This window comes from Ochotona curzoniae, unplaced genomic scaffold (assembly GCF_017591425.1).
Source record: "Ochotona curzoniae isolate NIBS_2020 unplaced genomic scaffold, NIBS_Ocur_1.0 scaffold_3208, whole genome shotgun sequence".
NCBI classification, from domain to species: Eukaryota; Metazoa; Chordata; class Mammalia; order Lagomorpha; family Ochotonidae; genus Ochotona; species Ochotona curzoniae.
In genome coordinates this window covers 6,384,494-6,399,211 of record NW_024467106.1, presented here as the reverse complement: position 1 = coordinate 6,399,211, position 14,718 = coordinate 6,384,494, and the positions used below count along the sequence as shown (strand labels likewise).

At 51.2% G+C, this 14,718-nt stretch overlaps 1 protein-coding gene across 1 annotated transcript in view; it reads left to right on the top strand.

Annotated features, from left to right (window-relative positions):
- MVB12B (multivesicular body subunit 12B) overlaps window positions 1–14,718 on the top strand; it is a 159,979-nt gene that overhangs the window by 89,534 nt on the left and 55,727 nt on the right. Inside the window, exon 7 of the mRNA XM_041004439.1 lies at window positions 10,232–10,326. Coding sequence (XP_040860373.1) covers window positions 10,232–10,326 — 95 coding nt within the window. The remainder of the gene's footprint in view (window positions 1–10,231; window positions 10,327–14,718) is intronic.

Genomic DNA, 14,718 nt, shown 5'->3' with positions numbered 1-14,718 from the left:
GAGTCTTCCAGGCTTTCTCCCAGTTCTGCGATAATTTGATGAAGAACTTCACCCTAATTAAATATTCAAATTAGGAATAAGTGTCAATATGGCTTCCCATTGCCTGAAATGATGATTAATTGTATTCAAAACTCCAGTGGCCCACCGTAATCTAAACCAAACCGTTGTTCTTGATTATTTCTGTGCTGCACTCGCCATGTTTTTGTTTTAAGATTTAAACTAGTAATTGATCTGCCATATGCTGTGGAGCTGCATGTACTGTAAAGCTGTGTGTGGAGGAACTCGGGGAGTTTGGAATCGTCATTTCCTTAGGTTTCCCGTGACAGCTTTTTTCCTCCTTGTCCAACACAGTGATTTGGCTGGGAGGCAGAGGGAGGAGTGTCTGTGTGTTCCCCATGAGGAAAACTCATTACATAGCCAAGTTGTCGGGGGGAAGTTACACTGACCACGGCAAATGGGTGAATGGAAAAGGACTAGGTCTGTGTCTGTGCTTGTGCTCCAGAGGGTCCTGGGGAGGCAGCCAGGCAGAGCGGCAAGTGCAGGAAGTCAGGTCCTCGCCCAGCTGGCTCAGCCAGTGACCGGGCGTCTCTGAGCCATTTCCTCCCTCTATAGATACTGTTCTCCCTGCTGGGCCATTTAGATGAGAGGGGCGTGTGTGCAGCAGCCGAGCGTTCGGGAAGCCATGCCAGTCATCGGCACAAACTGCTGGAGGAGCACCTGCTTCCCCCAGAAAGCCTCCCCGAGCAGCTGAGTCCAAGCCCATGTCACAGTGCTCCAAGGACCCGTGCTACCTGTGACTTGCAGGGGTCCTCCCCGGGGCCACAGTCATAACTGTCTCGTCACTGAGCCCTTCCCCACTACCACAGTCTTTCTTCTCTGCAGATGGGGTCTAACGTGGTGCCTGGCATACGGCTGACTCCACAGATGGGCAGCGTTTGGGCAATTTTTTCCATGCCATTGTTTTACAATCAAAGCATATGGCCTCGGAGTCCTTTACTAAGGACTCTTTACAACTTTCTGAGCTTTTTAACTTGTGGTGTGGGAAATTTACATATGTGCTTCCGTTTACCTGTAGCTGAGTTCCTAAAGAGGAAGAAGTGCCTCCCTTTAGTGCCTTAAACTAATTGTGTACCAAATGTAGTGCCTAGCATGTAGTAGAAGCCCAATTAAAGATGAGTGGACCAAGTCGGTGGCAGTCCGCTCATTAGAGCAGCCTGTTATGCCTGCCAACACAAGCATTGTGTTCCTTGGGTGCGTCCGGGTTGTTTGAGGACTGGGCCTGACCATTCTGTGAGACAGGGCTGATCACTGTAGAGGCAGTAGGCCTGTCTTTGTTGGTGTCACGAAACCGAAGAGTTTAGTTTCATCAGATTGTGAAAAAATGATCATAAACTGTGGTTTCTTTCTGAGGTTGGCACTGAAATCAGTAAGAAAAATCGCACCTAAAAATGTTTTAGGTCGAGTCCTTGAAGTAACTACATTTTAGTGGACCCAAGTTACGAGAAATAATCGCACTGCGAGGGTACTTCAGAAAACTGGTGGAAATGCAGATCATGAATACCATGCGTGGGTGTCCTCCCGCAACTTGGGGCCTCCCGATCTCAGTTGTAACTCAGTGCGTTGGTGTGGAAGCACAGGGCACCCGGAGTAGGAATCCTGGCTCGGAGCTCATTCAGGAGGAGCCGGGCTGGGCTGGCCCCGCAGCTGAGAATGATTCATTTTAATTACCTTCCCGGGCCGTCCAGGGCCTGAGCATATGGTCCTTAAGAAGCTCGGCTCCCCGAACTGTCAGCAAGTGTGGGCAGCAGTCAGGGACCTCTTTTTGACACCATTGACCAGCCCTGGAGAGCGGATGCTCTAGAAGGTGCTTATTAAAATGCCAGCAGGTGCAGCTCAGGTCCCCTTCCCTGTGACTCCCTCACCCTGCTTGTGCCAGGTGTTTTATAAGAGCCTTTTTCTTCATTAAGTGGCATTCATTAAGCACGTCCTTCCACCTGGCACAGAAGCTGTGCGTCACAGCTGACTTCTTCCCAGTGGCGGCTTGCAGAACAAAGTGGGATTTCATTTAGCCTTTTGCTGTGTTCTTCCCATCCGGCCATCTCAGCTCAGCTCTTGTCGCCTTCGTGGGTTTCTTCTACCCTGCCTCTCCCCTCCCCTAGTTTTCCGTTTCCTTTGAAGCTTGACTCTGGCCCTTGTCCACCCACAGACGTTTCCCCTTAAGCACCCAGCACAGGGCTGGCCATGCTCACCAGCACCATCCCTTCTCGCGCTCCCAAAGCTTTAAGAACATGTCCACTTTTTTGCCATCTTCTCTTTCTGATACAAAGGAAAACAATTTCTCTTTAAAAATTGAATCTTTAAATGTATTTGAAAAGGACATGGGAAAATCCACACCTCACCTTCAAGGTCAACACCAAGAGTTCATCCCTGGTCCCTCAGCTGCCCCGGCCCCGGGGACTCTGTGATCTGTCACACCCATCACAGTCATGTCTGTGCTAAGCGGCTACACGTGTGTTCTCAGGTGGAAGTGCTGTGGGGTTGTCTGTGACCTGCCATCCTGTGGCTTTTCTGTCTGGTGCCTCTGTAGTTGGGTTTTCCTTTTAGTCATGACTGTGAGATTTGGCCCTGCTGACAGCAGGTGTCTGCCTCGCCTCCCCTGCTTGTTCTGCTCTCCTGTGGTCTCTGTGAATGCCCCCACCAGCCGCACCTTTTCCTGTGGGGTCATCAGCTCCACCCCATCACCCCCTCTTCCTATGGGGTCATCAGCTGCACCCCCATCACTCCCTTTTCCAAAGGGACACTTTTTCCTCACAGCAGGGCCCACTTCAGCTCTCTGTCCCATCCCACCCTCCCCCATCTCCAACCCAGCACTAGAATAGCCCAAATCAGTTACATCATGTTATTTCAGGTTTTGATCAGAGCATGAGAATGAAAAACTTGGATTTTGTCACTTGCCCAAGAGCACTCAGGTCCAGACTCCGGCAAACGCTCTCTAAGGTCAGCCTGTGTCCTCTCTGAAGCCCACCTGAGCTGGGGTCTTGTGACAAAGTGGAAGGGGTACACCTGCGAGATGCTGTTGGCATCACCATACTCAGTCCTGACTTACCATCTCCCCCTTCAGGCTGCAACTCTGCTGTCCTTTGTCCCACTCAGCTCCTTCCCAGATCCTAATGCTCAGTCTCCTGAGCGTGGCGCACACATCTCTTAAGAAAAGGGATGTAGCCTCATGGTAACCTGAAAGAGCAAAGAATTTCTTCATCTTGCACTCTGTGACTCCATTGTTCTCAGCACTGGGGTGGCAGAGGGCAAGTCTCAAGTGCCCTGGGACGTGTGGTGGACAAGCCCTCTCATTGCCCTTTCTGGGACACTGTGAGCCCTATTAGTTTTATATTTAGGGCTTTTGTTTGATTTCTTTTAAAAGATTTATTTATTTGAAAGTCAGAGTTGGAGGGAGTGCAAAAGAGACAGATGTTCCATCAGCTGGTTCATTCCCTAGGTGTCTGCATCAGCTTGAGCCTGGGCTAGGCTGAAGCCAGGACCAGGACTCCATCTGGTTTTTCCCATGTAGGTGTAGGGACCCAAGCACCCAACCCACCTTCTGCTGCTTTTTCAGGCCATAAGCAGGGAGCTGGATTGGAAGTAGCAGCGCCTGTATGGTTTTCCAGCAATGTAGACTGTTACACCCTCACAGCCAGCCCCTATTTAGGTCTCCCTAAAGGAACCGGAGTCTGTCCGGCTTTAATGATGATGGATATTTGATTAATGGCTCATGTTCAGAGTGTACGGTTTGGAGAGTTATCCTATGTGTGTGCACCTGGGAACTCAGCAGGAGGCCTATGAGTGTCCCCTCCTACCCTGTAAGTTCCCATGTGGTCCCCCTGCCAAGGCAGCCACCAACCAGCTTCCTGTCCTTGTGCACTAGTTTGCATTCTTTAGAATTTTCTACAAGTGGAATCTCCCACAGATCGACGTGGATCTTCTGCCTCCTGTGTGCTTCACAGCTGCATTCTGAGATGAATCCATTGTGCGTGGAAGCCACAGCCTGCTCCTTTTTCACAGCTGGGTAATGCCGCTTGTAGGATATACCACAGCGTAGCAGGTGACCTGTTACTGGGCATCTGGGGCTAGTGCTTGAAAGTGAGCTTCTGCACCAATCTTTGTCCCTCAGTTTTCCTTCCTCTCAGGTGAAAACCTAGTTGGGCTGAGCGGCTGCATGCTGTTTCCTGTTTGCTGTTTGACATCCCTGTCGGCTGTGCCTGTGTGTGAGGTCTTCCTTGCCGGCAGTGGCGGTGGCACTGCCGTCATTCTAGTGGCTGCAGGAATGACACGCTGTGAGTTTGTTTTGCATCTCATTAAGGGGTCCTGGCATGGAGAATCTTTATCAGCAGACTCGCTGTTTGCATTTTCTTTATGAGTTTTATGGCCATTTTAAAATTGAATTGTCTTAACTTGTGAAAGTTCTGTGTTTTTCCTAGAATAACCTGAACACGTGTTTGGAAAACACCTTCTTCGGGTCTGTGGCTTGCCTTGTCATTCTTTAGCAGCATCTTTTGAACAGCAAGTAGTTTAAATGTTGATGGAATTCAGCTTATTGATTCTTTTCTTGTATAGTTTGTGCTTTTCAGTATCCTATTTAAGAAAACATCAAGTAAAGCCTCAGGATCATAGAAACAGCTGTGACCTTGAGAACTGTCTTAAATTGTGAATCCCCAGAGGTGGCGGAGCACACACCACATACAGCTGCTCCAGGAGGGGTTTAATATGAGTTTAGGGGATGATGTCGTGGTACTGTGGGTTAAGCCACCACCTACAAATGCCAGCACTCCAGATCAGCAATGGTTTGGGTCCTAGATGCTCTGTTTCCAATCCTGAGACAAAAGCAGAAGGGGGCGCCTGCCACCCACAGGAGACAGCTGGACGGAGTTGCTAGTGTGCCTAAGCTCTGCACTGTATTCATGTGCTCTCCCCCCCCCCACCTTTCTCTCCCTCTGTAACTCTGCCTTTTCAAATACATTAACTCATTTAAAAAAATATGACTTGCAGCCCCTGCAAAATAGGGTGGAAATTACTATTTCGTGCCACAAGTCAGTGTGGCTGTAAGGTTCGTGTGTCAGTGTGTGGGGCAGTGTCTGCTCCCAGGAGTTGGCCTCTGCCCGGCTCCCACCCCCAGACAGCCTGAGAGGTCTGCAGGTGCCGCCGCCCCCCAGTCGGGGCTGTCTTCCTCATATGTGGCCGCTGGGTCCACAAGATTAATGGTAACATTTTAAAAATTCACACGGACCTGGAATCAGCACTAGAAAATACTGATTTAAATTAACAAGGAAAAAGCAGAATCCCATCAAAGGAAATAAATCGTGCTGGCAACTGTTGTCACATAATAAAATGTATTCTATAACTGAAGGGCTTTTATATGGAGCCGTCTACAGCTTGGTGGCCATGTTAATTGAATAAGGTGCCTAAGACTGACTTGGGGGAAAAAAATGAAATTTCCCTCAGCATCTATTTAGCTGGAGCCGTTGTCAGCTGTGTGCCCAGCACTAACCTATTTATTGCAGAACAGCGGTGCCTCCTACAGGGAGACCAGCAGCTGCAGGTCCCAGCATGGCTGTGTGCCCTGACCCTCTGGGCAGCTCTGTGGAAGGCCAAGTGCTACTGTGGTCACCATTCCCCCTTGCCACATGGATCTGAAATGACAATACACTATTTATGTCAAGTGGCCTGCTGGTCTCTGAGGTTCGGGCCCTTGTTCCAGAGGCCCAAGACCTAGGGATGGTGCCAATGGGTATGCACTCCAGGTGCCATCATGTATAACTCTTACCCGCACCTCCAGGTCAGCTTCTTCTAGGCTGCAGCCCACCCTTTGTGAACACCCCCTAAAATCTAGAAAACAGTAGTCTCTCCTGGTCCCCCCCCAAGGCAGCTGTGCTGGCAGTCTGGCTGTCCATGGCCCAGCGCCATTGCTTCCCTGGACGTCTGTCTCATTGGGCACCGTCCTGCACCTGCCCATCCCTCCCCTCCCTTGGCTTGTATGCTGCCCTTGGGGCAAGTGTCTGGTGCGAAGGTCAGTGGGGGGCCCTCACTCCCCCTTCTCTCCTCCTCTAGGAACAGTGACAGGATTGGGGCATTCCAGTAGCCTTATTATACTGTTCAGTTGTGGGAAGAGAAACCAGGGTGTTGGGTTAACTTGTCACAATCCCAAGTAGAAAGATAAGGATTTTAATGTATTTGTTAACTAGATGCAATGGGCAGAGGGATGGACTCAGGTCATTAATTAGCCTTCTGAAATATTTTAAGAGACTATAAAATGCTTCATTGAAACAGTTGTACCATAATTTTCTAACCGATACCCTGTTGTCTAATATTTCATTTGAATCTGGTTTTTGGCTTCATAAGCAGTGCCACGATGAACATGTTCACTGTTTATGAAAACCATCCATGAATCAGAAATAGTTGCATTTTCCAAGCCATTAAGCAACTCAATCCCAAGCATGAGACTGATGCAAGTGGGACGCCTTCCTGGGAGCATCCCCAAATTCTCTCTCATTACAAGTCAGTGTCCAGTTCTTCCATTCATTCAACACATGTGAGGTCATCTTGGGGGATTTCCTACTGTTGGCAAGTGTCCATGTATGCGAGGCACTGTTCTCAACTGTGCAGGTGCGAAGAGAAAGTGTGATGAGGCCCATGCTATAGTGATGCAAAAGCAGCCCAGACAGCCTGCAAAGCAGGGCAGCCTCTATAGGAGAGGAAGAAGGGCTGTGGGGAGTGAGTGGCTGGAGGTGGAGCCCCTCAGAGGGGCCAGCAGGGCAGGTCCTTGGCTGGCTAGGCAGGGCAGGTCCTTGGCGGGAAGCTCTGGCAAGCAGAGGAGGCAGCATCTAGGGAGCTAGGTGGCGCAGGGGGAATACCAGGTGAGGGGAACTGCACACCTAAAGGTCCTGAGGTAGGAGTGAGCGCAAGGGGCTGGAGGAACAAGAAGCAGCTGCTGACACTTGCAGAAGTAAGTGCAGAGAGGAGCACTGGACACCAACTGGCAGGACCTCAGGCCTGTGACACAAAGGGAAGACATGGGTGGGTTTGTGATGCTCTTGCGTCAAGGCCATCATGAACAGGATGCTAGATCATGCCGGGGTTTCAGCCCCAGCTGCCCAGTCTGCCTGGGACTGACCCAGCAGATGTTTAAAAAAAAAAATAGGATGGTTGGGATCTTGTAGGATGAATAGGAGTTTAATGTAGGTTAGGGAGGGTGGGGACTGTGTGATGAGGCAACAACATAGATGAAGAGTCAGTCAGCAAGGCCAAGTCAAAAGGTTTGAAACTTGCTGTCTGTGAGGGAGGGAGCAGCGGCGTTGGGGCAGCCCGGAGAGGAAGTGGTTGTGCTGGAGTGCTGAGGCCTGGTGTATGGCTGTGCAGAAGGCTGCTTGGGAAGTAGGCAGGATGGAAAGCAAGTGACTGGGGACCAGGCGAGCTGCAGCTGTGGAAGAGCTGCAGGAAGGGGAGGAAGGAAGCGAGTCAGGCCCTGGGACGGAGCTCGAGAGGCATGCAAAGATGTTAAGAGTCCACTGCCCGAGAGGTGAGAGCGTTGGCAACAGGAGGCCCCAAAGGATAGGCAGCGGAGCCAGGCACCCTGCTCTCTGTGGTCCTGTGCACTGCCTGGTAAAGCCCTGTGTGCCATGGAGTGTCCTCAGCACTGTCCCCAGGGAGGGTCTGTAGCAGCAATGAAGGCAGTCTAGGAAGTCTCCTTCATCACAGCATCTGCCATCCTCCTCCTGGTGCAGCCCCTTGTGTAGCACATGCGGGCAGCCCTTTACAATTGTTGCATGGATCTGGTTACATCTCTGTTTCACAACCCTTCAGAGTCACGTCAGAGATTGTGCCAGGGCCCCTGTACTTAGGCTCCTGTGGCCCTCCCAGGTCTGGCCGCCCTGACTTCCTGCTGCTGTGAGAGTGCCTGAGAGCTTAAGAACGTAGCCTCCTCCTCATTCTCTTAGTGCCACCTCCTGGGGCAACCTGCCCTGCCCTGCCCTTAGCAATTTGGTCTTCTGCTTCTGTGTGTTATCACACTTGGAGGTGAGGATTCGTGTAACTGTGTTGCCTTCCTGTCCCCCGCCATCCTGCCACTGCTGAGTCTCCATGGATCTGCAGTGCTGTGTGTTTGCCCTCAGTAGTGGGGTGCCCCTGTGCCATCACCCAAGCATGCCTGTCTTCCAAAGCCCAGCCACTGCCCACTTTCTAAACTCCTGGGCTCACAGTGCTGCCATGCAGTGCCGACAGCATGGTGGCCTGGGCAGGGTGCACCCTTTAGGGAATTGGGGCTTAGAGATCTGAACCTGACAGTGCTGCAGCACCATTCTTGCTCGGCTCCTGCAGATTCCCTCACTGGGCCCACGTTGTGGGCGTGAGACATGCAGTCATTTAGAGGGCCCACACTGGCTTTCCTATTCTGCCATTCCTGTCTCAGCATGACTAATAACATCTAAACCAGAGCCCTCACTTCCACTGAGCCGCCTCCCACCCCACACACACTCCATGACTGCCACCAGGGTTATTGCAAGAAGCCATAAGGAGTGTGTGACATCCATGTACCCCAAGTCTCACACCTGGCAGTGCTCTCTGCAGGATCACCTGTTACCATTCAAGTTCTGCTCAGCCACCCCCACAAGCAATAATCCATTCTCTGTCTGGGCAGCTCCACTGACCAAGTGCTATGGCCAAAGATGTTGATCAGTGCTTGGAACCTTCACAGCTGCTCTCACAGTCTCAGTGTTCCCAGCCTGGCCCAGGGCCACATCCACTGCTGGCACATGCAAGGAACAGCTTCCTGTGGTACACCTGCTGCACCCGGTCCCCAGAATCAGGCCTATGTGTGTGTGTAGCGACTCGACACAAGGGGCTGGCAGCCTCCTCTGCTGGGATAGGTGGAGCAAGACTTGGGAACCTCCATTTCCAGGAATGCAACCTAGGGCCGTGACACAGCATTTGGTGTCCTCACCAGTTAGGCCCAAGCCTACCTGTCCAGCTTCTTTTCCAATGGATGCACTAACCAACTTGTTGGCTTTCCCTGGCCACTTGTGGGCTCCTTTCATTCTTCTGCACTCTGAGGTGCCATGAGGTCCAGTCCCTTTTGACAACATCTTGTCTCTCTGACACTCGCCAGCACCCAGTGGCTTTTGCACATTGATGGCAGCCTCAGCGCCAGCAGCCACCGCCAGCTGTGTCCATGTGTGCGTGCTTGCTGTCACTGCGCAGCCCACACACAGTCCTGGCTCATCGGAGACCCCTCAAGTGGCTCATCATGGCTGGTCTGCAGTGCAGGTGTGTGCACATGCACCCTCAGCACTCCCCTTGACCCTGCTTGACCTCTGCTAGTTTCAGCTGCTCCTTGACTGTGGAAAACTTTCCACACAGCAGTCTTTCTGGAAGGGCACATGTGTGCCATGCGGGGCAGACAATGACCGACTAACAGCTTGCCTTAGTATGCTCCCCCTTCAGCCTTCCCTCGTGAAAGGCAGGCTACGGCCCAAGCCCAGGCTGCAGAGCCACTCCAAGCCAGGTAATGGGCAGAGGTTTAGTGCTAGTGGTTTCCTCCAGACATGTTGGTTCTAAATGCTTTTCCTATTATTTTATTCTTTCTTATCAACATTTATTGAAGGCAGCTGATGGCCATGCTGAATGGATTATTTACTCTTGACCAGATAGATACTCAGCTGTGTGGTCCGTGTGACCTTCAGCAGGGTGTACCTGAGCTGTGAACCACAGCCGCGGGTCCATCAAAGACACTTTCCCACACCTGTGCACTGCCATGGCTCCTGGCACACCTATGGGCAATGCAGTTCAGAGAAGTGTGCACTGTTCTGCTTTATGTATGTAAGCCAAGAGAGAAAGGGGAGAATGGAACAAACCAAGGTTTGCTCAGGGCCTGGGGTTGGGTTCCTTTGGCCTGGTGGTAGAGGTCTAAGTCAAATCACCACTGTCTTGGAATACTCAAGACACACCAGGAGACTTACAAAGCCCTTTCCTTCTCCTGATGGCCTTCCTAGAATGGAGAAGGTGGCTGCTGGTCTCTGGAAACCCCTGCATCCCATGGGAGAGCTGCAGTGGGCCAGGGCCAGGTGGCTCTCGCTCTTCCTGCTTCTGCTACAGTGAGACTGTCCGTGGCATCAGGCACTGCCTGAGTCTTGGCAAATGCCCCATGCCCCTTGTAACCTCCCTTTCTCCTCTGTCTCTTTCTCAGGCACATCTCCCTAACGCTGCCTGCCACCTTCCGCGGCAGGAACAGTACCCGGACGGACTATGAGTACCAGCACTCCAATTTGTATGCCATATCAGGTATGTGGAACCACGGGTCAGGCCAGCTCCAGGGTCTGTGTCCCGGGCGCCACCTCCTTCAACATGCTCTCTGCCTCCTGGAGACCTCTGTCTGTCTCACCTCTCTCCTGCCCTCTCCTTTGTGTCACCACAGCTCCAAGGGAAGGGCCACATACGCAGCACCACGCTTTGAGAGTGATGATGAAAAACAATGTGGCAATTTCACAAGCTTGAAGGGAGGTGCCCAGAGAAAACTCAGCACATTGTTCACCTGCCAGGCCCCGGGCAGGCCTCTCCTGGGAACCCTGGCGCAGTGCCGAGCTGAGCTAGGCCTGTTTCTGAGGCTATCCCCACCTCTCATTTCTCATCTCCAGGTCGTGTCCAGGGGGTACACTGGCAGCCTGTCCCCCACAGCCCCAGAGCGGGAGCCTGTGGTTTCTGAACTCGGCCTTGAAATTGATAGTGTTACCTTGGCAGGGACTTCATCAGTTCTAGTTTCCCTTTTCACCTTCGCCCAGGGAGGGGAAGCTTAGAAGCCTTATTACAGACTCGAGATTCATTAGGTGCTTGGCAGCACAGGTGACTTGTTAAGTGCTGAGGCAGCCCACAAACTCACCTGTGATTACCCTGGGCGGCCGGCGGGGCGTTCGTGCACCCGGGGGAAGTGGTAAGTCGGGGCCACTTACCAGCACATGCCCGTAATGGTGAGTGACATTTCCAACACAGGAACATGGCATTCATTCATGTACCATAATGAATCAGTTATTTAAAAGGTAATCTTTTTTTTTCTAAAAATTGCAACTTCAGGTTACTAAATAGATGAAATAGAACAATGGCATAATTCTTGTCAGTATTAGTTTTTCTCACTATGATCACTCCCTAATAGGTTTGGAAGTATAAGCAAAAGCCAGTTGTTGCATTTCCTGCCGGGCTGGGGAGGGGTGGGCCGTGCTGAGACCCTGGGCCTGGCTGTGCTCCAGGAGCCAGGCTCTCCTGGGGTGAGGAAACATGTTTGTCTAAGGAAAGCATCTCCTGGGAGAGCGCCTTTTGTGCTGCGGCTATTTCAGCAGAGTCGACAAGGAGCATAACAAGTGTGGAAAGATGACCTATTTTGTGGAAAAGCTGAATATTTCCCCAGATGCTTAGTAGCAGAGTGGTGCATAACAGGCCTATGAAACCTAGCCAGGCGGCCCTGGTTGGTGCGCATACGAACAAAGCTTTGGGAAAACAGGCGACTTTTCCCCTGCAGCTTGCAAATCTTTTTCCAGCTGCAGTGTTGGGCTCCACCCACCTTACCTGAATCCTCTGATGGCTTTCCCAGCTGTTGGCATTTCTGCAGAGAAAGGCCCGCTATGTGAAAATCGCCCCCAACTTGGCAAGAATGCCACTGGCTTCCTCTGGGCTGCCATTTCCTTGCCCCGCCATTTGGATGAGGTGTTGTCTCGGTTCATTTCTGCTGGTAGTTTAGCAATGCCAAGGTAACAACCTCAAGACGCAGGGGAAGCCATTTAGAAACTTCCTCTTTCATTTATGTAAGTGGCAGTCAACTGGGTTTTATCTTCCAAGCAGAGGCAGTTGAGGCTCCCGCCCATGGCAGCAGGCAGCTCTGGCCTCTTTCACGGCTGCAGGCACCAAATTGCTGTGCCAGGGCCTAGGGCTGCTTTTAGTGATGCTGCCAGAAATACCCTACTGGGCCCACTGGCTCCATCAGGCCTGCAAGCTCAGCACTGGGCAGCGAGGGCACAGCTGGGAAGCCTGCCCACCCCCCCACTGGCCGCTGCCTGCAAGCCATTCTGGCTGGAAGGGAGCGGAGAGCCTGCTTCACCCCATCCCACCTCGCCGGCAGTATTTGGCACTGAACAGCCCATATCAGTTTGGTATTGCAAAGTTGGAGTTTCTAAGGTTTATTCCAAAAGCAGTTAAGGTGGAGCATGCCACAGGCCCTGGCTGTGACGCAGAGCCAATGCTTCGGTCCCTGGAGTTCTACTGATGGTGAAGCGAGTCCTCAAACTGCACTTTGTCCTTTAGAACAGGCCGTGGGACGTGTGTTCACCCACTCCCCAATCTGAGCCCTCAGCGTGAGCTTCTGGTGTGCTGGGTGTCCTTGGTGAAGATGGCTGACCCTCGCCCTCTAGAGCAGGGGGGAATCCTTTCCCAAGCCAAGCCAACTGTAGAACGATGTCACAGAGCTTAAGAAACAGCTCACACACATTAAAGTTGTTCTGGTCTCATCACTTTGCAGTGTTCTCTCAGTGTCACGCTCTTCCTAAGCTTGTGTGAAAGCAGTTTGCTCCTCCACGCGTGCACTCGAAGGCATTGCCCAGGAAGCCCATAGGTGTCAGCAGAAGACAGTTTGTAGCTCCAGCCCCTGACACTCGTGAGATGTTCATGGAGGGAAGAGAGGCCTTTAGTCCAGTGTCTGCCTTGTTCAGGGACCTCCCTGTAAGATCTCTAGGGCCCATGGCTGCCCTAGCTTGCCACTGGAATGCCTGGGTGGCAGCCACCACCTCTGACCACCCTGGCTTGTCTCTGCGGAGTCCTCCCTCTCTCCGCCAAGAGTCCTCCTGCACATTCAGGTCATCAACAGTGAGCAAGTTGATTCCATTGGCTGCACTCGACCAGCTGCTGTGTCCACGTGTGTGGCATGAAGCACTCTCACTGACTCTGCCTGGAGAGCTGCGGAGGCTGTGTCCTGTGGCCTGTCATCTAAAACATTAATCACAACTGTTGTGAAGCAAACTTTTACCCTTACACTTCTCTCCTAAAAACTTCTAGAAAATGCTTAGAGATGTGCAAAAAGACTTACCCATGTGGTTTACCATCTTTACTTTTCAAAAATAATCCTCCAGAAGGAGCTCCAGGACCAATGTTGTAGCATGGTGGGTTAGGTCACTGCCTACAATGTTGGCATCCCACATGAGTCCTGGCTCAAGTCCCAATTACCCCACTTCCAATCCAGCTCCCTGATAATGTCTCTGAGATGACAATGGAGGATGGCCTAAGGACCCACATGGAAGACCTAGATGGAGCTCCAGACTCCTCACTTCGCTCTGGCTCAGCCCCTGCCATTGTGTCCATGTGGGGACTGAACTGGTTAATAGAAGATCTTTCTCTGTCTGCACACACACACTTTCCTTTCTGTGCCTTTAAAACGAATAGGTAAATCTTTATTTAAAAAGATGCCATTTGTACTACTGGTTGAGTAATGGATATGTCTTAAAGACAAATAGTTGAATTGTGAAACACCCATACAATGACTTTAAACTGAGCCATTCTAAAGATGATAATTTAAATAAATATATGTGCGTGAATATTGTTAAGGATGTGTTTGCAGAGGGGATGTAACTGAGAGGAATGGGAAGGTGATTAACTAGAATGTGCAAAGTGATCTCATTTCAAAATCATGCATCAATGGCCCAGAAAGACCCACTGTAAGGTGCTGACCATGATCATCTTCTCCAGCTTTTCTTCTCTTTTCTTTGATATCCTTACTATTCTGCATTTCTCCATAATAACTGTGTTGCTGCTATAATGAGAAAAACAGAAGCGAATGGTATATATGTCCCTTATGGGTCCCATGGGATGGGACATGTATATTCTGGGTGGGCTTTACAGGATGGTCCAGGTGTGTCCCAAGTGAGCCCCATCAGGTGGCCTGGGTGTATCCCAGGTGGGCCCTATGGGATGGTCCAAGTGAGCCCCATGGGATGATCCAGTTGTGTCTCTGGTGGGCCTCATGGGATGGTTTGGGTGGGTCCCACAGGATGATCCAGATGTGTCCCAGGTGGGCCCCATAGGATGGTCTAGATTTGTCCCTCCTGGAAGTGAGCCCATGGGATGGTCTGGGTGGGCCCCACAGGGTGGTCCAGGTGCCTCCCTGGTAGACCCCACAGGATGGTCCGGGTGCATCCTTGGTGGACCCTACCATCCCTGTTGTTCACCTCAGTTGCTTTCTGATTGCTCACAAGCCACCTGATTCATAATAAGATTTTGAATTTTACTCCTGGATATGATGGAAGTCACGTCCTGACCATCTATCAGTAATATTTTTATCGGCCTTCTTTGAAAACTACTTTTTCTGTTATCCAGTCCCCTGAAACCATTCCCACATGATGGTTTATTGTAGTTCCGACATCATTGTCCATGTGTGTGTCTGGATTGAGTGTGAATGCTGGGTGCATTCACATCCCCTTACCTGTCTTGCTCTTCAAATCCACCATGTGAATGTTATTCTGCTCTTGTGAGTTTTATCATGGTTTTCTGTAATGCAGGAGATGGAAATAGAATGATCGTTTGACTCAGTCTATTATCTGTCTACATTAGGGTCAGTGAACTAACCAGCAGAGCCCACCTACAGTATGTTTTTGTGTGCCCTGTGAGCTACAGATGGTTCCAGCATTCTTTAGTAGTTGT